This window comes from Carassius carassius, chromosome 1 (assembly GCF_963082965.1).
Source record: "Carassius carassius chromosome 1, fCarCar2.1, whole genome shotgun sequence".
Taxonomy (NCBI): Eukaryota; Metazoa; Chordata; class Actinopteri; order Cypriniformes; family Cyprinidae; genus Carassius; species Carassius carassius.
In genome coordinates this window covers 41,767,537-41,793,982 of record NC_081755.1, presented here as the reverse complement: position 1 = coordinate 41,793,982, position 26,446 = coordinate 41,767,537, and the positions used below count along the sequence as shown (strand labels likewise).

Sequence of the window (26,446 nt, the reverse complement as noted above, 5' to 3'; positions counted from 1 at the left end):
ACGAAGGGAACGTCCGCGCTCTCGCCGGAGGAATTTGATTGGTCAATGTTTACGCTTGCGCTGATCTAATTGGTCGAATCCCTGGTAGCGTGAACGAATGGGCGCGGCTTCGAAGCAACATTTTCTTTAATTTTTCATTGTCGTATTTTGTTTTAAAAGATAACAGTTAACCAGCGATACTTATGTGCTGCTTTGTTGATTGATTTATTTTCCATTTAAATGTATTTTAAATTAACAGCAATACGGGTTAAAAGATACAATACATGTACAACAACTTGAGGAAAGCAGTTTATGTGCCATCACAGGTATCTTTAACACTGGAGTCAAAAACCTTGTCACTCTTATTATTAAAGTATAACATAGTAATGTAGAACTGGGAGTGAGTTTGTTTCAATTGAAAACAGGGTAAAAATGGCACTATATGCATTGCTAAAAAACTCAATTTGGACAATTTCAAAAGCAATTTTCGCAATATTTAGATTTTTTTGCTCCCTCAGATTCCAGGTTTTCAAATAGTTGTATCTGTTATTCATCTTTCAGATGATGTATAAATCTCAGTTTAAAAAAACTGACTAATTTTGTGGTCCAGGGTCAAATATAAAAAAGAATAGTGCAATAATTAAGTCATTTTATTTTATCATCCCATGGCACTTGATTGGACTTTCTTTTATAATATAATTTCCATAAGAAATTTTCTGTCAATCCGAAAAATCTCCTAGCAAGAAAGGACGTTTACCGGATATTGCGTCACCGGCGTGCGTGCTTGCGTACGCGGAAGCTGTCGTTTGTGTCTGATAATTTTGATAGATCTGTAGAGTGGGCAAACAACGGGCCGGTGCGAAGCAGCGTTTTTTTTTTTTTTTACCATCAGCGCCTGCAAGGAGGAGGTGGAGAGTAGGAGGGTCGACGGAGGAAGGCGCGCTCTAGAATGGAAGAAGTTAAAGAAGAGGGAAACATGTCCGCGGACACGAGGACGCAGACGCGCGCGCCGAGCGATGATCTGGTGAGATCCGTGTCTCTCCACAGCCGCAGGCCTCGCGTCCTGCACGGCACAGTGTTCCCGTTCCTCCTCCTCTACCCGGGCTGCTTATACGCTTGGTTGGGAGTTTACGGTGCCGCGGAGTACGCTGAGGCCGGCCTGCTCGCCCTCGCCGCTCTCGGGATCGCGCACGTCCTGACAGCACTCTCTGGCTACTGGTCCGTGCACGCACACTGTTGGCTCACCTGCTCCAAGGTGATAAAAACATATGTGTGCAATGCAAACAATAAACATAAATGTTATTTTGAATAACCAGCACGTTTGAATGATGGCTTTTATTGGGCTTGGTTTGACTGCGCTTAGTAAGTCATACATCCAACCATATGTAAGGGACATTCATACATTTGCACAGTAAGCTGACTGTGATAATGAAATGATATGTTCAACAGGAGTCTGATCCAGCCAAAGCCACCTTTGCAAAAGTTATACCAACACCCAACAATGGTTCGGCTGAATTGGTGCCTCTTCTGAGGGATAAGGTGAGGTCTCATTTTTTCCTGGTGTTTTTTTTTTAATACTCAGCTGGTATTCTTAAGGGTTTAGGGGTTATGCTTGTGACCCTCAGCTGTCATAACAGACCAAAGACAATAAGCACATTGGGATTGGTTTTCCTTAGTTGTTTATAAGAGTGTTTGCTTAATATAGCTTTTGAATCTAGATGTATATTTTTACATTATCAAAGACTTTTCCATTTTGGTTGATTTGTAGATTTTACCCCTTCAAAAATGTATTTCCCTTTCATTTACTATGGCAGTCATTTTGTGAAAATAAAAAGTGTGACTATTTTAGCCTTTTGTTGGCCTGTGGTTTTTTGTGTGTGTTAATCTAGCGAGTACTACAAAACTACCCAAGTTTCATATTATTGAACTAAAAAAAACAAACAAATCAAAACATAAGATCATTAGAGAATAAAATAAAATAATGCAGCAACAGCTGTTTAAGTATTCAGATCTCGCTGTTTTTAATGTGATATGATGCTTTGTTTGATGTTATTATACAGGCGTCACAGTTAAAAAGTTTCAAAAACTGAAATTGTCAGGCCTGAAAATATAAAAAAAAAAGAAGATTTTCCGGAATAACTGGAAAAGCCATGATAATTCCTCGGTCAAAGGTGTGGAAACCCTAGTTTTAGGTTATAACAGATGAAAAATGTGTATGTAAAGTCTTTTTGTGTGTGTGTGTGTGTGCAGGATGAGGATGGAGCAGAAATCCTGTCCTTTGAGTTCCAGAAGATATGTTATGTGTATGACAGCAAGGAGAAGAAATGCTTTCTGCCAGTGGCGTTTCCCATCAACTTTCCCATGAGTCATTTCCAAAACTGGAAAGGCTATCAGGAGGAGGATCAGTTACGTGCTGCGGAGAAGCGCTATGGCATCAACCGTGCAGAGATGGTGGTGCCCGACTTCCTGGCGCTGTTCAAGGAGAGAGCCACAGCACCCTTCTTTGTCTTCCAGGTTCGTCTGCAGAGCGGGCAGTTTGGTTATAAATGCATGAGTGTACAGTCGTGGCCAAAAGTTTTGAGAATTACATAAATATTGGAAATGGGAAAAGTTGCTGCTTAAGTTTTTATAATCGCAATTTGCATATACTCCAGAATGTTATGAAGAGTGATCAGATGAATTGCATAGTCCTTCTTTGCCATGAAAATTAACTTAATCCCAAAAAAACCTTTCCACTGCATTTCATTGCTGTCATTAAAGGACCTGCTGAGATCATTTCAGTAATCGTCTTGTTAACTCAGGTGAGAATGTTGACGAGCACAAGGCTGGAGATCATTATGTCAGGCTGATTGGGTTAGAATGGCAGACTTGACATGTTAAAAGGAGGGTGATGCTTGAAATCATTGTTCTTCCATTGTTAACCATGGTGACCTGCAAAGAAACGCGTGCAGCCATCATTGCATTGCATAAAAATGGCTTCACAGGCAAGGATATTGTGGCTACTAAGATTGCACCTAAATCAACAATTTATAGGATCATCAAGAACTTCAAGGAAAGAGGTTCAATTCTTGTAAAGAAGGCTTCAGGGCGTCCAAGAAAGTCCAGCAAGCGCCAGGATCGTCTCCTAAAGAGGATTCAGCTGCGGGATCGGAGTGCCACCAGTGCAGAGCTTGCTCAGGAATGGCAGAAGGCAGGTGTGAGCACATCTGCACGCACAGTGAGGCCAAGACTTTTGGAAGATGGCCTGGTGTCAAGAAGGGCAGCAAAGAAGCCACTTCTCTCCAAAAAAAACATCAGGGACAGATTGATCTTCTGCAGAAAGTATAGTGAATGGACTGCTGAGGACTGGGGCAAAGTCATATTCTCCGATGAAGCCCCTTTCCGATTGTTTGGGGCATCTGGAAAAAGGCTTGTCCGGAGAAGAAAAGGTGACCATCAGTCCTGTGTCATGCCAACAGTAAAGCATCCTGACACCATTCATGTGTGGGGTTGCTTCTCATCCAAGGGAGTGGGCTCACTCACAAATTCTGCCCAAAAACACAGCCATGAATAAAGAATGGTACCAAAACACCCTCCAACAGCAACTTCTTCCAACAATCCAACAACAGTTTGGTGAAGAACAATGCATTTTCCAGCACGATGGAGCACCGTGCCATAAGGCAAAAGTGATAACTAAGTGGCTTGGGGACCAGAATGTTTAAATTTTGGGTCCATGGCCTGGAAACTCCCCAGATCTGAATCCCATTGAGAACTTGTGGTCAATCCTCAAGAGGCGGGTGGACAAACAAAAACCCATTAATTCTGACAAACTCCAAGAAGTGATTATGAAAGAATGGGTTGCTATCAGTCAGGATTTGGCCCAGAAGTTGATTGAGAGCATGCCCAGTCGAATTGCAGAGGTCCTGAAAAAGAAGGGCCAACACTGCAAATACTGACTCTTTGCATAAATGTCATGTAATTGTCGATAAAAGCCTTTGAAACGTATGAAGTGCTTGTAATTATATTTCAGTACATCACAGAAACAACTGAAACAAAGATCTAAAAGCAGTTTAGCAGCAAACTTTTTGAAAACTAATATTTATGTAATTCTCAAAACTTTTGGCCACGACTGTACTAGAAATGCATCACTGTCTAATGGCAGTGGTTCTCAAAAAGGCTTTTTACCAGTGAAACTGCATTGAATATACATCCTGGGTCCAGGATTGTGAAACACCAGCTGGTGAGTATTGTATGAACGGTATGTTTTTGTCCCCCTGCAGGTGTTTTGTGTGGGTCTGTGGTGTTTGGATGAGTACTGGTACTATAGCGTCTTTACGCTCTTCATGCTTGTGGCGTTTGAAGCATCGCTGGTGCAGCAGCAGATGAGGAACATGTCAGAAATCCGCAGAATGGGAAACAAACCGTACATGATCCAGGTAACTGCAGTATCTCTCATCTCCCAGCTGCAGGTCTGGTCCAGCTGTGATTACATGCTGGTCTACTAACTCTTATTGAAATGTTCTTTATAAAGCACCTAGAGCTGGTTCTGTCTTCTGATTGGTCAGTACAGTCGTTATCATCCACAATATAGTAACATATAAGCACAGCTACTATATATAGAAAACCTCTTATCGTTTGCTTGCCAGGGACTATATATCTTTCAAAAAGAATGGGGCTCAAAGAACATGCTTAAGGTTTTATAAAATAGCTAAAAACCATGACTGACTTCAAGATATGTCACACATTGTCTTTCTTTATAGATCAGTTAATAAACAGCGATTTAGAATAAGAGTAAGATGTATAATTTGGGCTCTTTTCATTTGTATCAGGTGTATCGGAACAGAAAATGGAGGCCTGTATCCAGTGATGAACTCGTTCCTGGAGACATTGTCTCAGTTGGTGAGTTTCATGGAGTCTGTCTGTAATGGTGTACAGTCGATTTGCACGATAAATCGTTAAAAGACCGCAATCTCGACTCAGACACTCATGCAATCCCATTTGTAAGGGACAACGATTCGCCGTGTCTATTAAACCTTTGAAAATGTTGTATTGGTACATTCAAATCTGCGAGAGAGAGCAGACAGTTCAAATGTTTAGGTAATAAGAAACCGCTTCAGAAATACTGAGATGAAAGTGTATAGTTCAGATATAAACATTGATGTCTATGCTAGCGATCACAATAGTGCAAATGCCCTTTTGAAAGTAACGGTCTGGCGCTTCAAATAATGTTTGTTGATTGCATTGAAGAGTGACTTGATGAAAAATGAATTTGTCATTGAATCATTCATTCAAGAGATTTGTTCAAAAATCGCTGATTCATCCAGTAATGAAACAAGTTAACAACTGAAGTGTTTATGAGTGTTTATGTCTAGTGTACAGAGGCCCAAAATATTTCTACTTCTGAGACACATTTATCTGCATATCTTCGCGTGTTTATTTAGCATACTCACATTTTAAGTTAATTCTTTAAAAATGCTTTTCTTTTAACTTTCTATTCATCAAAAATCTGATGTCTCTGTTTGTATAAAAAATATTAAGCAGCATATCAGAATGATTTCTGAAGGATCATGCGACACTGAAGACAGTTTTGCATCACAGGAATAAATTATATTTTTAAATACACATATGTCACACTAGAGACATAAAAAATGTGAAGCTTGGGAGTACAGAGCTACGTTTGGTCTCATTTTAAAGAAGACCCATGGCAGATTATTGTTGAATGAAAAAGAAAAACAAATAGTTAAATATTTTTAAATTTATGAAAATGATTTATGAACGATATTTTGTATAATATATACATTTATGAAACATGTTGAACTCTAAACCTGCTAGAAAATCAAAGCCATTAATCTAAACCAGTTGTGTTCCAAATTTGAGGTTGATATCTAAAAAAAAAAAGAGCTTTAAGTAAGATTTTGTTTGGGCGCAGTACCAAATGTTCCCCATTAGATGCCAGTATTAGATTATCAATATTTTCAACCGTTATTTTAAATTGCGTTATTTTACTGTATTTTTGATCAAATGAGCATAAGAGACTTCTTTCAAAATCCTACCAACCCCAAACCATTTAATTGAATTAAGATATAAAGTATTTGGCTTCTTTTTGTCACACGTTCGTAGTTAACATTATGATCTACACCTGTTGTTACTGCACTACTACTTCATCAAACATCCAGTAATAATGTAATAAATCCTGTTTCTCATGTCATCCCAGGACGTTCCCCTCAGGATAACCTGGTTCCCTGTGACGTGCTGCTGCTGAGAGGCCGCTGCATTGTGGATGAGGCCATGCTCACAGGAGAGTCTGTGCCTCAGATGAAGGTGCGTCTGGCTGCCCTCGTCACAGCTTCAAGAGAATCTGCTGTCTCTGATCAGCTGTGTTGTGTGTGTGTAGGAGCCTGTAGAGGACCTGGACCCTGACAGAATCCTGAACATGCAGACAGACTCCCGTCTTCACGTCATCTCCGGGGGCACCAAAGTGGTTCAGCACAGCCCTCCTCTCCGAGCCAGTGCAGGCCTGAAACGTTCGTAGTCACAGCTGAACCTTTAGCTCTAATGCCCAGACTTAATCAGGTCCATTTAAAAGTTGTATGTGTAATAATGCTTCCTCTTTTCCTGTCTTTTCGCAGCTGTTGACAATGGCTGTGTTGCGTATGTTTTGCGGACGGGGTTCTACACTTCTCAGGTGAGGTGCTTGCTCAAGTGACATGTTTTTGAAAGACGTTTGTTAGGACAGTTTGCGACTGGAGGTCCGTGAAGTATCGAAGGATGATGGATAGGGTTGGAAAAAACGAGTCACAACGTTCTCTTTGTTTTGTGTTTTAGAAATCACTGAAGCTTTGCTGGTTTTGTTTTTAGGGCAAATTATTAAGAACCATTCTGTTTGGCGTGAAGAGGGTAACGGCCAACAATTTGGAGACATTTATCTTCATCCTTTTCCTGTTGGTTTTTGCCATCGCAGCAGCTGTATATGTTTGGGTCGAGGGTGAGTCACGTTCATCTTGGAGTGGGTGGGAAAGTTTGACTAGAGCATTGGTCCTAGAGGAGCATTACATATAATGTATCAGCTGTCTCATGGCTCACTCTCCATGTCTTTCAGGGACGAAGGACCCGAGCAGAAACAAGTACAAGCTGTTTCTGGAGTGCACTCTGATCCTCACGTCAGTAGTGCCTCCTGAATTACCCATAGAGCTCTCACTGGCTGTTAACACATCTCTCCTAGCCCTGGCCAAACTCTGTGAGTGACCGCGCTGGACTCCTAATCATAATCCTCATCCTCTCCCTCCTCACACCCATCCTCTCATGTTCTTCCCTTACAGATGTGTTTTGCACAGAGCCTTTCAGAATCCCCTTCGCTGGGAAAGTGGAGATTTGCTGTTTCGATAAGACTGGCACCCTGACAAGCGACAGCCTGGTGGTTCGTGGCGTCGCAGGACTCAGGTAAAGCATGCACATCTTCAGGCCAAATCAAGAGCATTCAAAATGGTCTGGATCACATGTCTGCATCCTTATTACAACAACATTCATATTACCTTGGCATTAAACTACAGAAGAATAGTTAGCGCAGCTTGACATCTTTCTCTCTTTTGACAAACGTAATCAATCTCTTCTTCGAAACGCTATTGTGGGTTTTTTATTTTGCTGTTGGATCAAACGAGGCAACCGAAATTGTGTTTGATGTAGATTCTGTTTACCATGAATGAAGCATATCCATTGTCTCTTGTCTGTTCCTCTTTTCCCTAGAGATGGGAAACAAGTGACGCCAGTGTCAGATATTCCAGTGGACACTCATCGGGTGGTGGCGACGTGTCACTCGCTGGTCACACTAGATGATGGACAGCTCGTGGGCGATCCACTGGAGAAGGCCATGTTGACCGCGACAGACTGGACGCTCACTAAAGGTTTGATTCACTACATATGTTCGTCACATCTAGCGCTGCGTTATAATGATTGTTTCGCTCCAGATTTCTAATCACGATATTGATTTTACAAGTAATTAGAATTATTACACTTTCAAAGAACATCAGATCGTATGCTTGGGTTCATCTACATCATCTAGTTTCCTAACTTATTATATTTTATATTATATCATAAAAATAAACACACACTCTAATTTATGAAAACTGGTAAAGCAAGAAGCTTCTGTCACTTATGCTTTAGAAGTATTAACAATTCCAAATAAGGTTAATGTTTTTCTCATTTTTATTGTGGCACAGAGGTTGCAGAAGTGCGTCTATTTAGCAACCACAATCGCAAACAGTACAGTCGAGCGCATGTTTAGATCTATTCCAGATCGTCGCTGAGTCAAAAGTAGCTTTGGTTTCAGCAGAATATGCCAGTGGGGATTGCTAAGCCTCGACATTCATGTTCTGTCTCTCTCTGTCTTCAGTGTAGAAAGTGTCTTCTCATCATTGCCAGATTGGGGAGATTAAGTAAAGCACAGGACGAAAAAATTTATCAATAAAAAAAAAAAAGAAAAAGCTCAGATTTAAGCTCTTGACATCTGGCAAACCAATACATGAAAGCTTGTGGAGCCTTGTTATCAATATAAGATTATGCAAATGTTAAATTATTTTTTTTTTTTAAAGAGCATTTTCTGAATGAATAACCAGTAAGCACATATAAAAGACAATTTAGTAACTTATCTTGGATCCCTAGTTGCTCGATTTAATTTTGTATGTTTTCATCATGTTCAATGTAAAATATTGAAACCTTTATTTTTGACTAAAAATGTCAGAAAAGGTTTTAATGAGTATGAGTAACTGACAGAACACGTAGCAGATTTTTGATTTCTGTCGCTGTATGCAGATGAGAAGGTGTTTCCTCGCAGTATAAAGACTCCGGGGCTGAAGATCCATCAGAGGTTTCATTTCGCCAGTGCTCTGAAGAGGATGTCGGTGCTGGCGTCATATGAGCGCATGGGCTCCACTGAGCTCTGCTTTATCTCAACCGTTAAAGGTGCACCAGAGACCCTGAAGGACATGGTGAGCATCTCTGTTGATCTCGAGGTAGATGTCTGGTACACTGCTGATAGTTCGTTCTGTGTTTTACCATGGATCTGGGCAAACACTGAATGAAAACACTGCTAACATGCAAACTATGAAAAAAGTATTTTTTGGGAGCGCACCACTTTTTTAAGGTTGAATTGGAAAAATAAAAATGGTGGGAAAACTTTCTTTATTCTTTACTACCCAGCCGGCATTGAAACAACGTTAGGTACCATGGTTGAATCAACGTTGAATTACCTTTCGATTTTGCAAATTGGATCACCGTTGAAATCGCGACGCTGTTTCACCGTCTTACCTTCATTACGGGTGAATTATGGTCGTTCTGCAGACCTTGGATTAACGCTGAATGAGGTGTTGATGTGAGGTGTTGAGAACACAACGTTGTTTAACCATCGTACTTTGCACCGTGTATAAAGACACAATTGTATGTTCAATTAGATCCTTAGTTTGCATTTAGATCAACAAATGCAAGGCTAAAAATCAAATGACTGGCAGCAATGGCTTTACAATCAACTTCAATAAACTACCACATGCTCCAAATTGTAAAACAGCAGTTTTATTTTGGAAACATACTGTATAAAACAGATGAAAATAATCCAAAACTTTATTATGCAGAGTATGCATGGATGTATTGTTAAAAACATTTAGTAGAACAATAATATTTAAAGGTTTTTGTAAAATATTTTTGCATATAAATGCATATTTTTTGCAGCACTTGCAAGACAAACCCTTGTACCTTTATGACTGAAACCAGTGGATCTTTTATTTTGGTGGAAAACTACAATTTCTGTAAAAAACATGTTTTAGTAATGTGTCTCATTACAAGAGATGTGTACATTTGTGCAGTGAAAACGTGTTGCACAGTTCGAGAAGGGAACCTTCAGCCAGGGACACTGTAAGGGGAGGGAAGATTAGGACAATTCCAAGGGCCCAGCATTAGAGGGGGCACCCCAAGAGGGGTGGGGGTTGGGGTGATTTCTATCGGGAACCCCCCCGGACTATGTCTTCTTTACCGTGGGGCATGCAGAATGAGATTTCTACCGAAGGGGACTCTAAAATGTTAGCACCAACAGCCTCGTGCATATAGTGTGGTTGTGCTTCGTGTGATCCTTGCGCTAGAGTCCCAGCGCTAGGTCCTTTCTGACGCCGTCCCCTCCACTCTCTCCCACTTGTGCACTTTCTGTACCGTCCTGTATAAACATTTACATTTAATCATTTAACAGACGCTTTTATCCAAAGCAACTTACAAATGAGAACAATAGAAGCAGTCAGGTCAACAAGAGAACAACAACAGTATACAAGTGCCATGACAAGTCTCAGTTAGTCTAGTACAGAACACATAGCCAGGTTTTTTTTTTTTTTTTTTTTTTTAATATGAAAGACAAGAAAAGAAGGAAAAGTGCTAGTATTAGTTGGTTAAGTTCTGGTGAAAAAGATGAGTCTTTAGATGTTTCTTGAAGATGAGTAAAGACTCAGCTGTACAAATTGAGATTGGGAGGTCATTCCACCAGCTGGGCACAGTCCAGGAAAAGGTCCGTGAGAGTGATTTTGAACTTCTTTGGGATGGTACCACAAGGCGTCGTTCACTTGCAGAGCGCAAACTTCTGGAGGGCACATAAAATTTAACCAGTGAGTTTAGGTGTGTTCACAATGTTTCACAATAACTTTGATATTGTGAAATATATTTAACTGAAACCTGAATACAAAATAAATCACACAATATTTTCACTTTACAGTTCAGCAACAGTGAGGTTGGAAACAAAGTGGACAACACTATTCATTAAACACTTATTTAATGTATTCAGATTAAAATTTACAATATTAACAAATGATTCACAAGCAGTGTTTTCAGAGCCCCCAGTTACACTGTTTTAATCAGAACATTAGCAATACAGTGTAGTAAAATAAGTAAAATCAAATTCAGTACATTTTTATTAAACTAAGCACAATCAAAACCTATCACAAAAGATCAATGAATCTCTAGCAGAAGTGACAGTGCAATGTAGCAGATGAACAATTTCTTACCAATGTTTCAAGAACAAGCTGGATCCTTGATGACTCTACAAGGGGAAAGCAGGATTTCATTTTATACCATTTCTTTAAACCAGTGGTTCTCAAAGTACCACTTCAGAAAATATTTGTTATTAAATATTAAGTTCCACCATAATTTTCAACGGCTCTGGGTAGGACCAAGTCAAACCATTTCCGGTAACCATAAAGTGAACTATTTTTATAAATATGTTTCCACTTGAGTGTTTATAGGCCACTTTTCTACTGTTTTAAACCATTCAAGATTAAACAATAGTAATAAAGGAGTTATTATTAAATAAAAATATACCACCATTTTACTGTGAAAAAAATGTATTTAATAGATTAAAAATGTTACAGTACAACTGAAAAATCACTGTCATAATCATTTCTTATTATCACAATGAGCATTCAGTCATGTTTTTCAGTCTTAGCCATATCGCAGTATCATTTATGCCTAATTGCTTGTTTGGCTGTGCTTTTTGCTTTTGGTGAAGACCAAAAAATTGTTATATCATAACTGTTAATTGTTGCTGAGTTTGTGAGAATGATTTGGTGCATCGTAACTTCTGTATAGATTGGTGGTGGTGAATAATGTAGACACTGCTGTTTTTCAGTTCTCCGAGTGTCCGGTCAGCTATGACGAGGTGCACAGAGAAATGTCACGGGAGGGAGCCAGAGTTCTTGCACTGGGGTACAAAGAGATGGGCCACCTCGGCCATCAGCAGGTATTCAGCAGCGAGGCTTAACATCACATCTCCACATGCTCTGCTGTTGATCACAGTCTGTTGTGTGTGCAGGTCAGGGAGGTGAGCCGGGACATGCTGGAGTGTGACCTGCGCTTTGCAGGGTTCATGGTCGTGTCCTGTCCTCTCAAGACTGACAGCAAGGCAGTTATCAGAGAGATACAAGAGGCCTCACACCATGTGAGTGACTTAACTCCATATCTTAACATGTACTCAGTAAACCGTTAATGGTCCGGCTTCACAGACAGGGCTTAGACTAAGCCAGGATTAGGCCATAGTTCAATTAGGACATTTAGGTAGTTAAAGCAAAAAACATTACTGGTGTGCTTTTTGAGACTAAACAAAAGCACTGATATAGTTTAAGGTCAGTCAGTGCAAGTTTCTTTCAGTTGAAACCGCTCAGATTTACATTTTAGTCTAGGACTAGGCTCAAGCCTTGTCTGTGAAACCGGGTGAATATGTCTGTACTATCGCCATAGTATTGACAACTTTACACTGTTAGAAATCATTTTAAAAAGGTATGAACGGGTGGGTGTTTGGAGTTTGGAGTTTGGAGTTGTAATAAAATGCAAAAAAGATTTGGCAAGATTTCTACAAATTTGGGCAAAATTCAAGTTTTTAAAATGGTTTAATAAATTCTTAATTCTAAATTCTTAAAGTCTTAAGTCGCTGGGGTATATTTGAAGTAATAACCAAAAATACATTGTATGGGTCAAAATTATTGTTTTTTTTTCTTTTATGCCAAAAAGTAAAGATCATGCTCCATGAAAATATTTTGTATATTTCCTATTATAAATATTTGATTAGTAATATGCATTGCTAAGAACTTCATTTGGGTAACTTTAAAGGCGATTTTCTCAGTATTTTGATTTTTTTTGCACCTCAGATTCCAGATTTTCAAATAGTTGTATCTCGGCCAAATATTCTCCTAAAAAACCATTCATCAATGTAAAGATTTTTTATTCAGATTCCAGAAGGTGTATACATTTCAGAAAAACTGACCCTTTATGTGGTTTTGTGGTCCAGGCAAACACATATATTAAAATGAATTAATGGTTATGTCTACTAGTGAATTTTCAGTTTTTATGAGCTATTTATAAATATTTATTATGTAAACTAATTCTAAATAATGTATATTTGAATATACACATAACATTTTTTATATATAATATATATATTTACACAACCATTCAAATGTTTGGTACCAGTAATAATTGTGATTTTTTTTTTTTTTTCTTTTTTTTTTTTTTTAAAGAGATGAATTGAGCAATGCACATTACATTGAGCATAATGTTACAAAATATTTCTCAGTATTTCAAATAAATGCTTTTCTTTTGAACTTTACATTCAAAGTCTTATCAGGGTTTCCACAAAAAAGCAGTTTATCCACATGTTTCCTAAAGGATCATGTGATTAGTAAAAAGTTAAGTGATTTCATATCAATTTTCACATTTACTTTTTTTTTTCATACTCTGATTAAGTTAAGCCAAACTTGTCCGTCACATGATAATTCTTGATTTCAGTCTCAGTTTCATGTGTGTTATGTGTCTCTCACAGGGCTGTGTTTAAAACCTTGCCCGAACATTGATTACATGTTTTTTGTTGGTTACTTAAACTGTGTATTAAGGAGTGCTCTTCCATCATTTCTAACATTAGTCACGCTCTCTGTGCACAGGTTGTAATGATCACAGGTGACAACCCTCTAACAGCGTGTCATGTGGCCAGAGAGCTGCATTTCATTCAGAAGGAGCACACACTCATACTGCAGCAAAGCCCCAGTCAAGGTGTGAGACATCCCTGACAAAACTGCTCTGAAAGAGCCAGAGGAACATATTTTGAACCAGTGTCTCTCTGTTTTGCAGCTGAATGGCAGTGGGTGTCCATAGACGGCAGTGTGTGCCTCCCTCTCCCTACTTCCTCAGTCTCAGATTTGGTCCGGGGGTACGACCTCTGTGTGACAGGAGAGGGACTGACCAGGATGACCTATGAACCCAGTTTACTCAGCACCCTGCTTCCTCATGTGCAAGTCTTTGCTCGTGTCAGCCCTAAACAGAAGGTCAACTTTACACGTTGGAGAAACCTTTGCTGATAGCTGAATAACCGCGCTCCGTATTGACTGCTGTTCAACATGGTTAACGATGTTGATTTTCCTGTCTGTGCAGGAGTTTGTCATAACTAGTCTGAAGGGGTTGGGTTTCGTTACACTGATGTGTGGAGATGGCACAAATGATGTTGGTGCACTCAAACATGCCCACATAGGTGAGTCATTAAACATGCAGAATGTCAGATATGATACTTAACAAAAACCACATGCATGGCTGCTCTTTAAAGTTGGATTTGATATACAGTAGATGTACTCGTACTACACTCATAACATGTCCTTCGTGTTTACCAGGTGTGGCGTTGTTGGCTAACGCCCCAGAGCACATGCCTGAGAAAAAGAAGAGAAGCAAAGACAAAGAGTACTCTTCTGGAGAGCCCAGGGCCCCAGTCCCGAGTTCAGGGGTCAAACTCGGCTCCCGTGCAGCCAGACAGAGGATGATGGCCCAGAGAGAGGAGCAGCTCACTGCACAAAAGGCAAGCAGCTCAAGTCTACATTTTGAATGTCAGCATTTATCCACGTCACGACCCGCTCAAAACCGTAACAAATAAAAGGAGGACACGGTACGGTTGGCAAGGTTGCAACCAAAATATTTGGAAAAACATATAAAACAAGGAAGCAACGAATAATAACTACAATTTCTGTCTCACACAAGGTGTTATAGAGTCAGACACAACAAGTCTCAGCACTAATAACAAAATCCAAATAAACCAAAATCCCCAAAAGCAAATACAATACAATTTAGGAGCAAACAAGCAACAACCACACGACCAAGGCCAAAGCTTTTATAGAGGGAAGAACAAGCGGACATTGTTCTCTTGAACCAGTTCACCCAAAAATGAAAATTCAGTCATTTACACACCCTCATGTCGTTCCAAACCTGTACGAGTTTCTTTCTTGAACACAGAAAATATTGTGAAGAATGTTGGTAACCAAACAGTTGACGCTAGCCACTGACATCCAATATTGGGTGAACCTTGCCTATTAAGCTTGTACTGTTTACTCCAAATATGTAACCATATGTTGCATGAATGGCTTGTGTCATAGGAGAGGATCAGTCAGGTGCTGCGAGAGATAGAAGAGGATCAGATTCAGGTGGTTAAATTGGGCGACGCCTCCATTGCTGCTCCATTCACCTCTAAACTGTCCTCCATACAGTGCAGTAAGTGCCACATGTTTTGGATCAGCTTGAGTGCTCTCGTTTAGTCCTACGTGCGGTTGGCCTAACACCGTCCCGTCTGTTTTCAGTCTGTCACGTGATTAAACAGGGGCGCTGCACTCTGGTGACCACCCTGCAGATGTTTAAGATCCTGGCGCTGAACGCTCTGGTTCTGGCCTACAGTCAGTCTGTGCTTTACCTGGAGGGGGTCAAATTCAGCGACTTCCAGGCAACTCTTCAGGGCCTGCTGCTGGCCGGCTGCTTTCTCTTCATCTCAAGGTCAAAGGTGAGATTTCAAATGTTTTGTTCTGCTGCTTGTAGTTTATTATGGAGCAAGATTCACTATGTCTGTTTTTTCCCCCTCAGCCGTTGAAAACTCTGTCCAAAGAGCGGCCTTTACCGAACATCTTCAACCTGTACACTGTCCTCACAGTGCTGCTGCAGTTTGCAGTCCACTTCTGCAGTCTGGTGTACCTGTACAAGGGGGCACAGAGCAGAAGCCCACCCAGGTATGAATAGAAATAGGGTACTATTACCACATGAACGGGCTGGGTGCGATTTCCCAGTATCTTTACAAAAGAATTCTGCCTGACACAATGACATGATTTTCATAACATTTGCAATCTGGCTTCACGTTTAACCTCTCTCTCTCTTTCTCATTCTTTTTCCCCCATCTCCTGCAGGACAGAGCAGTTTGCGGACCTGTCCAAAGAGTTTGAGCCCAGTCTCATTAACAGCACTGTATATATCATGTCCATGGCCATGCAAATGGCCACATTTGCCATTAATTATAAGGTACTTTAACTGTTAGTTTGATATCAATCACATATAATGATGCTTTGTAATGACATTATGCTTTGTAGCACTTAAAGGGATAGTTGACCCAAAAATTAATATGACCCCATGATTTACTCACCCTCAAGCCATTCTAGGTGTAAATGACTTTCTTCTTTCAGACAAATACAATCAGAGTTGTATTATAAAAGAATGTCCTGGGTTTTCAAGCTTTATAATGGCAGTGAATGGGGGGGTCAAGATTTTGAAACCAAAAAAGTGCATCCACCCTTCATAAAAAGTGCTCCACATGGCTCTGGGGGGTTAATAAAGGCCTTTTGATGTGAAGCGATCCATCTGTATAAGAAAAATGTAAATGTTTAAGACTTTATTAACCGTAATCTCTAGCTTTCGCTCACCATGTGGAGCACTTTTTATGATGGATGGATGCACTTTGTTAGGCTTCAAAATCTCGACCCCCATTCACTTCCATTATAAATCTTGAAAGACCCAGGACATTCTTTTATATAACACTGACTGCATTCGTCTGATAGAAGAAAGTTATTTACACCTAGAATATCTTGAGGGTGAGTAAATCATGGGGTCATTTTTATTTTTGGGTCAACTATCCCTTTTAGTTAACAATAAGAGCACTGCAAGCACAGATGAGATTTGAGACCTGCAGCCTAGATTCAACACACTGTCTTGTTCAGGGCCATCCTTTCATGGAGTCTCTCACTGAGAATCGGCCTTTGCTGTGGAGTATCGGTATATCAGGGCTTGCCATAGTAGGGCTGCTGACGGGATCTTCACCTGAATTCAATGAGCAGTTCGCCTTAGTAGATATTCCAACTGAGGTATGGGTTCAATACTCCACACTATTCACATACAAGACTGTCAATGGAAACGTGCTTGCATTTTAAGCGTGCAGTAAAGGCTTGTTTTGTAATACCAAGAGCAATAGCTATTATTATATATAATACTACCACTCCCTATATGCAGAGTACACAGTTTGCATAATGCATAATGCAAAAAACGTATGACACCACCAACTTTTTTTGTCTGTTGACATTAATAACGTTTTAATGTCCGTAATAATTCAACCACAACCAATGCATCTAATATTCTCTCTGAGTTTTGCACGTTCCCTTACGAAAATTTGTAACTTCAAATAATAATTTACAAAAAAGTATGAAGAGAAATTTTTTGTTGTTATAAAAACAGACCTAACCCAACAACAGCCTTTAAAATGACTTACAATCACTGATCTGTAATAGAGAACATTACACATACACCAGTGCTTACGATGCATTATATAAAAACCATAATTAATAATTACATGGTTATCATAAAATAACACCGTTAAAATGCATGATAGAATACAAAATAAACAATTTATGTAAATTATTACAAACGCCTGCAAAGGGAGCCAAAGGCTGTGTAATATTTATACAGGACGAACAAATCCTTGTTTAATAGGCCTCTGACTAATCATTTAATTCAAATATCCACTTAATCTTTCATTTTTGGCAAGCTTTTTGAAATAGATGACACGGCCTCTATAATTTCTTCGACAAAAAACATGTGGACATCATAACCCTTACAAGATTAATTAATTATGGTTTTATCGAAAAACTGCCTAATTTTCTTTTGTGTGATTTCTGGGCACCCATTTGTCCAGCAGCGGCTCTGAGAATATAACCCTTTTAGTGTCCAAACAGACATTGTTTATTGTAAGCATGCGCAGCAGGTTTGTCGTCTGTTGCTGACCTCTCATGTGTAGCTATTTATGATTAATATGTTTTTCCATTCTTTGTCTTTGCAGTTTAAGTTAATAATAGCCCAGGTCCTAGTTTTGGATTTTGTCGCCGCCCTGTTGGTGGACAGAATTTTGCAGTTCCTGCTGGGCAGAGGAACCCTGAGGTTGCCTAAATGAACTGTTATTGCCAACAGTCACCAATGCAGCTGCTGCCCCTTGTGACCAGACTGTGAACGGACTTTACAGGAACACAGTACTTGACTGGTGGCGAACTCTGCGAGATGTGAAAGGATGGGCGTGAAACTCAATACTGTACACACCCCAGTGTTTCCTTTTCCTCCCGGTCTCTGTCTTTGCTCCGTCTTAATACTTTAACTTCATTTTCTTTCTACTGACATCTTTAACCACCCCCTCTGCTCTAAAGGCCAAGAAGACTACAGTATTGTGTTGAGGGTGAGAGTGTGTTGGTTGAGGCGTGCGGCTTTGACAGGGGCGTTCTGAACAAGTGTTTCTTTTTTTGGGGTTTTGTTTTGATTTGATTTGTTTTCAGCATTTTGTAAAAAGACAAATCTCAGAAAGACTTATAAATGACCAAAAAAAAAGAAAAAGCTGTCGTTGTGTTCTTTATTTCCATGACTTTTTTTTTTATTAAGACTTACATTTTAAAGAACTAGCTATTTTTTTACTGCTTTGGATTGACATAGCAATATATGATATTATGTAAGCTAATACTTTCAGGAAAGCAAGGTGAAAGTACATTATTTTACAATGGTCACTTAAAGCTTTAAATCACATGTAGGAATGCAAATAAGGACATGATATGATTGCACAACATGCTGTGATATGTTATAAAAGGTGCTGTGTGTAAGTTTTTGACTCTACTACAGCATAAACATACCATAATATGTTTGCAGATATTTAAGAAACATGCTAAGTTAACATACTTATTTATCTGAAAAACAATGCTACAGACAGTTATTCTCCTTTGAAAATGTGTGTTCTGGGCCTGAAAGTCGGTCTCTGTTTTGGTTTGTGAAACCCGCCCAATGCCAGATTACCCAACTGTATTTTGGCACCCCGGGTTGCCAGTTGGCAGAATACACAGGTATTTTATTTTATTCATCGTCAAGTGTGCTCGATACTGTTTGTGTCATCAAACTGGCAACCTGCATGTGAGTCAAGTCTCAAGGAAGGAGGGGCCGGGTGAAGAAAAACCCTCTCCAATATTTTGAATTTGGACTGCAATACCTAGTTCAAGCACTGGGTGACAATCCTACATACAGCACCTTTAAATACTGTATATCCATGGAATATTTCTTCATATCAGCATTTCAGAAGGCATAAAGTGAAAATAGAGCCTCAAAATTTTCTCTGGATTAGTAATTAAAAAAAAAAAAAGTTTAGGAAAAGGAGGGCTTTTACTTCCAGAAAATGTCGACTGTCAAGTTTAAAGATCACACTAAATATTGTTAAAACTCAGTTTTATATATATATAATTATTTATATTTATTTTCTTATATATATATATATATATATATATATATATATAAAAGAAAATAATAAATAAAAATAATTATGCCAAAATGGGATGCAAGAATGTAAATGACAAGATTGAAAATATACCTTTAATCTGTGTTTATCAACTTTTTTGACTATTTGATATTTCTGCCAGTATTTCTGCTATAATCATGTTTTTATAAACAGAAACTAAGTAAAAAAAAACAATACTTGAGGGGAAAATAAAAGAAATATGTGCTCTTTTTTTTGTAAGTTATCTTACGTTTTTAATAATAATATTAATATCAATTGTATTAATAATAATATAGTCATCTGAAAATTAAGTCGTCCTGTATCACCCCTCTACTCTAAAGGAAGGCATTAGCCTACTCAGGAGAAGAAAGCAAAACTTGTTCCAGGAAAAATTATAAATGAAGTAAAATATTTGTTGGACATTTTTCCTCAAAATATCTCTTGAACACTGAGCTTTATGCAGTGGACTCTGCAACTTGTGTATTATTTTATGCTAGGTTCATTTTTTTATTAGATAACAATTTATCAGACTTTTTGTAATAGTTTTCCTAAACCAAAGCACGAGAATTGTCATGTGAAATGTAATATGACTACAGTTCCCAAGAACCATCACGGCGACATGAAAGTGGGTGGGGCATGTTTGACTCTGCGCGCGCGGTGTTTGAAAGAAAATGGCGGAGCTTCAGAGTGGAGAGATTGAACCGTGAGTGTTTTATTATTTATAACATCGGGAATACGGTGTATGTACCAAATGTTATTTTTGCCTTTTTAATGGACAAATACTGAAAATTGTTGTTTAAAATATATCGAATTATCGTTATATTGGATGCTCCAAACAAGGTTGTGAAATGTGTTTGCCGTGTTGTAAAGTAACGTAACTTGAATCATGACCATTTAATGTCTCTCACAGGTGTGATGACAGCAGCATCAATACAAGGGTAAATCTGTTTCCACTGCTTTTCAAATGTACCTTTCAAACATTAGGGATTAATACCTTTATTTATCAAATTAAAATCGCATATTAAAATAATTTCTGAAGGATTATGTGGCAGTGAAAACTGAAGTAATGGCTGCAAAATTCAGCTTTGAATTCTGTAACTGAAATAAATTACATTTTTAATTGTAATAATATTTCACAATATTATTTTCTTTACCTGTCCCCCGGTTTCACAAACAAGGCATATCCCATACAAAATTTTAAGTTAAGTTGTTTCAACTGTATAAAATGTATAGAAGTGTGTGTGTGTGTATGTATATATATATATATATATATATATATATATATATATATATATATATATATATATATATATATATGTGCCTTTGTTTTGTCTACAGAGGGACACTAGTAATGTTTTTTTTAAGGCACGTTTATAAAAATTACCTAAATGTTCTGATTGAATTGAACATAATCCCGGCTTAATCTAAGCCCTGTCTGTGAAACAAGTGCTGTGTGTTTTACTGTGATCAATTTAATGCAGCATCGGTGAGCAGAAGGGACAAAAAACATTAAAATATAACTGACCCCAAACTTTTGAATGTGTCGTTTAAAAGATCATAATCATGCTCGGTGCCTGTTATTTCTTGAGACTGGCTTCTTCTTTAGTCATGCTTTTAAAATGTCATTACGCTTTATTACAGCTTCCAGTATCTTTAGTCATGTGACAAATGCATGGACAACCACTGTATATGCATCTAATGCTGTAAGGTGTGTCTCAACTAGGTCTCAGAAGTGTCTCAAGGAGTCAAGCGGCCTCGTGACAGCACCCCCCTCCAAGGTCCTCCTCAGAAGTCACCTGCTCTTTCAGGAGAGGAGGAGCAGCTGCAGGACTCCAAGATGAGCTCTGCTGAGGACAGTGTGAGGGACAGTGTGAGCGTCAGCGCTCCAGAACCAAGCTCTCGCTCACGGAGGAAGTCCTGGAGGAGATCGTCCCGAGGCAGACGCTCTCTGCCGGCCTTCTCCTGCTCCTCACAGCGTCAGTGTCACGGTCACCGGACGTCCTGCTGGAGCTGTTTATGACTGTGCTGACTTTTTCTTCTCTTTTCTTTGTGTCTTCTAGCTCTGTGTGAAACCATCAGCCTGTCTTTGCCTGATAACGAGAGGCTAGAGATGCTAATTAAAGCTGCCATGCAGGTCTGTAAACTGCACATTATTAAGGCAATTAATTTCAGCTTTGTCATTGTGACCATGAATCCTCTTTCTAGTCTTACCATTCATGTTTCCCTGATTGTACACAGAGGACAGTGAAGAGGGCCAAAAGTAGTCTGTACACTGTTCCTGGTGTTGATACAGAGACCCTCCAGACTCAAGGTAAGTTCGGGTGTCCCGGCAGAGCCAGGCCTTCAGGTTTTTACTTATCCTGCAGACATTTTCGATAACTTCAACACACAGGAATTACCGTTTCTTTTTTTTACCATTTTAGGGGATAATTTTTTTTATATATACACATTTATACTTTAAATAAAGAATATTTGCAACAAGCTGTAAGTTATACAGTTATAACACTACTATTTAAAAATGTTGGGATTATTGGCAAGTTTTTTTTTTTTTTTTTTAATGTTTTCTTTAAAAGGCCTCTTATGCTCACTGAGGATGCATTTATTTGATAAAAAAAAAATACAGTAAAATTTGTTATATTATGAAAAATAATTGAAAAACTGTTTTCTGTTTAAATATATTTTCAAACATAATTCATTCCTGTGATCAAAGCTGAATTTTCAGCATCATTCCTCCAGTCTTCAGTGTCCTACAGAAATCATTCTGATATGCTGAGCTGCTGCTCAAGAAACTTTTATTATTATTATTAATGTTGAAAACAGTTGAGCTGCAGAATATTTTTGTGGAAACGGATTTAGGTTTTTTGGATTCTTTGATGAACCGAAAGTTAAAAGGTATAGCATTTATTTTAAAACATAGAAACATCTTTACTTACATTATAAATGTCTTTACTTACACTTGAGATCAAATTAATGGGTCCATGCTGAATAAAAGCACCGATTTATTTTTTAAAATATAGTATTAATAATTATTATTATTTACCTTTTTTTGCCCCTATCCTTCAAACCAACCCCTTTTTCAGAAATAAGTTTTTAATAATTTAAATAAATTTTGAATGATCACTTTTTAGTATATATTTTGTGTAATCCAAAAAAAAAAACTTTTGAGTGGTAGTGTATTTAGTGTCATTTTCAACACATTCTTATACAGTATATTTCCAAACAAACTGTTTTGTCTTATCAACAAAACTTCATCTATAAGTGTTCTGCAGTCTTAGCGAAACAAAACAGTCTTGAATACGTCACAGAAAAGGCCCATACTTACTGATTGTTGTCCAGAATATAACTCTATGTTGTGATATTTACATGAATGCTGTTCACTTCCAGTTGAATCTTTGCACGGAGAGTGGGCCAGTCTGGCTGAACACATCAGAAGAGAGACTCAGAGTTCACTTTCAGCTGTTGAGAGGTCAGTCAGTGTTTCAGCATTAGTCCCTCGATCCTGAAGCACTTTAACACATCTATCTCTCTCCCTCTCTCTCTGTGTGCAGTGACCCTGTTGTTAACATGACCACTGCACACGTTCAGGAGGACATAGACAGGTAATTCTCTGCTCTCGTCCACCTCAGATAATACAGTGGACAGACATCTGTTTCATTTTCTGACTGCATCTGGCATGTGAATGGTCTTGTACTCGTGTAGGTTACAGGCTGAGAGTATGTCATGGGAGTCGCTTCTGAACCAACATCGGAGCAAAGCTGACGAACTAGACAAGTGAGCACAGCTACATTAACACACCAGCAGCACACATGGACACTGAAGGACGCTCGGATTCATCCTCTTCTCTGTCCCGTTGCAGATGTGTGGAGCGGGGTGAAGAGAACGGGCTGCCGCTGGACCCATCATGCTTTGAAAAGTCCTCACAGAGTCAGCTCATTCTGAACAAACCTGACTACAAGGCTGTGCTCGTGGGACAGCAAAAACTACTCCGAAACATGGAGCTCGTGGTGAGACCGTGATGCTTTATTCTTCAGCACTAAAAAAAACAGTATATATTCAGACCAGAGAGCCATAGACATCTGACAACATGTTCACTAGCCTTGTCACAAAGACATTTGTGGCAGTTTTTATATTTGCTATAAATGGTTTTTTATGTACAGTACAGACCAAAAGTTTTGAAACATTACTATTTTTAATGTTTTTGAAAGAAGTTTCTTCTGCTCATCAAGCCTGCATTTATTTGATCAAAAATACAGAAAAAAATGTAATATTGTGATATATTATTACAATTTAAAATAATTGTTTTTAAAAATTATCATTTATTTCTGTGATGCAAAGCTGAATTTTTAGGATCATTATCACATGATCCTTTAGAAATCATTCTAATATGATGATTCATTATCAAAGTTGGGAACAGTTCTGCTGCTTAATATTTTTTCAGAACATGTGATACTTTTTTAGGATACTTTGATGAATAAAAAGAGAGAGAGAAAAAAAAGAAGCTATGTTTTTTAAAATATCAATATTTTGTGATAACAATATACACTACTGGTCAGTAATTTTTTTCTTTTTAAATAAAAGCAATACTTTTATTCAGCAAGGATGTGCTAAATTGATAAAAAGTGATAGTAAAGAAAATAAATTATTAGAATATATATTATAATTTTTTTTTATTTTGAATAAATGCAGTTCTTTTTAACCTTTTATTCATCAAATATATTAGACAGCAGAACTGTTTCCAACACTCATAATAAATCAGAATATTAGAATGATTTCTAAATGATCATGTGATAGACTGGATGTTACATGTGACACTGAAGGCTGGAGTAATGATGCTGAAAATTCAGCTTTGCATCACAGGAATAAATTATTTTTTTAAGTATATTCAAATAGAAAAACTATTATTTTTAAGTTGTAATAATATTTCAAAATATTACTGTTTTTTTCTGTATTTTTGATCAAATAAATGCAGGCTTGATGAACAGAAGAAACTTCTTTCAAAAACATTAAAAATGGTAATGTTTCCAAACTTTTGGTCTGTACTGTATATATATTAAATGCTATGTATTCTTTACTATTTTTATTAAATTAAATTAAATTTATGCATTTAGCAGATGCTTTTATCCATAGCGACTTACATTGCATTCAGACTGGTAACTATATACCAGAGGGGACCAAACATTGTACTACAAAGAGCCAAAAATACAATTGAGGGCTGTGAGACAAAAGTACATTTTGCATTATAATGTAACTTGTTATATAAGGTTTTTTAAAACAGTAAATGTTAAATACAGCTTTATTTATTGATTTATTTATTTTGTACGTTATAATGTGCCCTGTTTCATTTTATTTGTTCTGAGCAAAAAAATGAAGACTATCATACATTTTTACCTTTATTTATGGGACACCCACTAAAATGTTATCCAGTGTAAAAATAAACCAAGAAGATTTTCATCATTTAAAATATAATACAATTTAGTATGTTCACTTCTATCTATCAGTATATATGTATATGTATGTATATGTGTGTGTGTATATGTATGTATGTATGTGTACATTGGAAATTGGAATGTCTCATCTTTGACCCAACTATATTAGATTTAATATAGAATTTAAATTAAACAATTTTTAAAAAATAGAATATGTAAAGCTAAGAAATGTAAGAAGTGCTAAAGCAAAAAAATAAAAAAAAAATGCTAAATGGCATGTTTAATTACTACTTTCTTGCCAAATCAAAGCTCATCACAGCCACTTAGGGCATCTCGTTTGCATGTGTGCTATATACAACAAATATCCCAAACAAAAATACTACTACTCTTTGGTGGCATATTTCAACGCTGTGTTCCTTTACTTGCCTTTCTTCACAGATGGACTCACAGTGTTGTGTAATGAGGGAGCTTCTGTCTTTCCGTGAGAAATCACAGCTGCTGCTAAAGGAGACCAGTGCCAAACTAGGTGAGATCCCCAAAGTTTGGGATTATTACGATAAAAAAAACTTAATTCATTTGTTTTCATCATTGGTGTATATGTATAATTATAATATTACACTATTACAGTTTTTACTGTATTTTGTATTAAAGAGTCTTCTTTCAAAAACATAAAAAAAAAATCTAATTAACAATCAAGACATCAACAACAAACGTGGTGTTTGAAAAATAGCACTAATTATGATGTAAAATCTTATGAAATACAGTTCAGTGGGAGCTGCCTTGATTGTGCCGGTTTCTTTTTTATTTAGTCCAGTTTCTCGCATTAAGCGCAGTGTTTCACTGTGTGTTTGTTTTCCTCACAGCTGCCAGGGCTGGATTTCAGAATCTCCCTTCATCTCCAGTCAAACAGCTGATAAAAGGATGCATATCTAGTGTTTCCTCTTAGTTTACAGAGCCGTAATGAATCCCATGGGATGCTGAGCTTCCACAGAAAAGTGCTATGGTCTGACATAGCCATTTCGGTTATGCATTATTACTTTCTACTCTATCATTTCTACTTTTTGCTGTATCAAAATACATGTCCTTTTCATATTACCCAATAATTTGGATAGCGAGTATCTAAATTCATACTAAACGTCTGTCTGTCTGTCCTGGATTTAGTAAGAGGAAAGGTTCAGAATGTGCACATAAAGCCCAAAGATGGACACTAGATGGCAGACTAGTTATTCAGAGCTCTACTTTAACCCGTGCAGTTCTCCATAGGGCTTGTTTTTCACATTTTTACAGATTTCAGATTCAAATTAAATTTCCTTGACAATTGCTTCAATTTTTTTGTTATGTAAAAAAAAAAAAAAGAAAAACCATTTTGATTCAGTTTTAAGCCCCTGAATGCTTTTAATCGGTCTTTTAATCTGTCCTGTATGTCTAATGGACTAAGAATGATATTCATTCATCCATCACTGGATATATTTCTCTCTTCTGCCTGAATGGTGAAATTGAATAAATGGTTTGTGCTGGTGTCTTGTTTCCAGCTCAAACATCGCAAGCTTGTATTTATATGCTTTAAGTCATAATTATTAGCTTAAAGAAAAGACACTAGCCTTTGGGCTTTAGTCATGAGCTCTTTGAGGGCCTTTTAGCCGTCTGTTATGTTTGTTCTTGTGCATCTCGTGACCCCTTCCCCCCCTCACTTCCAGCCCTTGTTCTCTATTCACCGTCACACAGGACTGCTGAGCAAGACACAGGATTCTCCACTTCACATCCTCTCTGTTTAGATCACATTTCCATGCCCACAAGACTAAACACCACCTGCTCTGAACTCCCATGACATAATAGTATCTGTGTTCGCTCTCAATACTTCGTCCACTGTGATCTAAGAAACTGAAGACAGACGTTTTAACAATCCCAAAAGAAAACCTTTAACCGTTTCAATCTCAAGAGCTGGAAAACAAGGTCA

General features: G+C 37.9%; 2 protein-coding genes and 1 long non-coding RNA gene across 4 annotated transcripts; 2 read left to right on the top strand and 1 right to left on the bottom strand.

Annotated features, from left to right (window-relative positions):
• Positions 1-727: 727 nt before the first annotated feature.
• atp13a1 (ATPase 13A1) lies at positions 728-18,141 on the top strand. Its single transcript, XM_059559507.1, has 25 exons — positions 728-1,234; positions 1,429-1,518; positions 2,230-2,493; positions 4,239-4,394; positions 4,788-4,857; positions 6,173-6,279; positions 6,353-6,482; positions 6,588-6,643; positions 6,817-6,943; positions 7,058-7,195; positions 7,278-7,398; positions 7,702-7,859; positions 8,767-8,942; positions 11,612-11,722; positions 11,795-11,920; positions 13,416-13,524; positions 13,603-13,796; positions 13,903-13,999; positions 14,136-14,317; positions 14,889-15,003; positions 15,090-15,286; positions 15,367-15,509; positions 15,684-15,795; positions 16,488-16,631; positions 17,600-18,141. Exons 1-25 carry the CDS (start codon positions 929-931, stop codon positions 17,708-17,710), a joined length of 3,540 nt encoding a protein of 1,179 aa, XP_059415490.1. The 5' UTR covers positions 728-928; the 3' UTR covers positions 17,711-18,141.
• LOC132123480 (uncharacterized) lies at positions 10,315-11,043 on the bottom strand. The gene is made up of 2 exons (XR_009426524.1): positions 10,992-11,043; positions 10,315-10,570 (listed from the first exon to the last, which is right to left on the bottom strand). It is a non-coding gene; the product is annotated as an uncharacterized LOC132123480 (long non-coding RNA).
• A 1,509-nt stretch (positions 18,142-19,650) lies between the features above and the next one.
• On the top strand, positions 19,651-26,042 carry LOC132151377 (kinetochore-associated protein DSN1 homolog). Of its 2 annotated transcripts, none has more exons than XM_059559493.1 (11): positions 19,651-19,766; positions 19,974-20,001; positions 20,787-21,039; positions 21,124-21,197; positions 21,302-21,374; positions 22,448-22,529; positions 22,612-22,662; positions 22,763-22,834; positions 22,920-23,067; positions 24,928-25,015; positions 25,353-26,042. In XM_059559493.1, the coding sequence occupies exons 1-11, from the start codon at positions 19,735-19,737 to the stop codon at positions 25,433-25,435; spliced, it is 984 nt and encodes a 327-aa protein (XP_059415476.1). In that variant the 5' UTR covers positions 19,651-19,734; the 3' UTR covers positions 25,436-26,042. The 2 variants fall into 2 exon arrangements, with proteins under 2 accessions (XP_059415476.1, XP_059415484.1); XM_059559501.1 differs by lacking the exon at positions 19,651-19,766 and adding an exon at positions 19,791-19,903.
• The last annotated feature ends 404 nt before the right edge of the window (positions 26,043-26,446 follow it).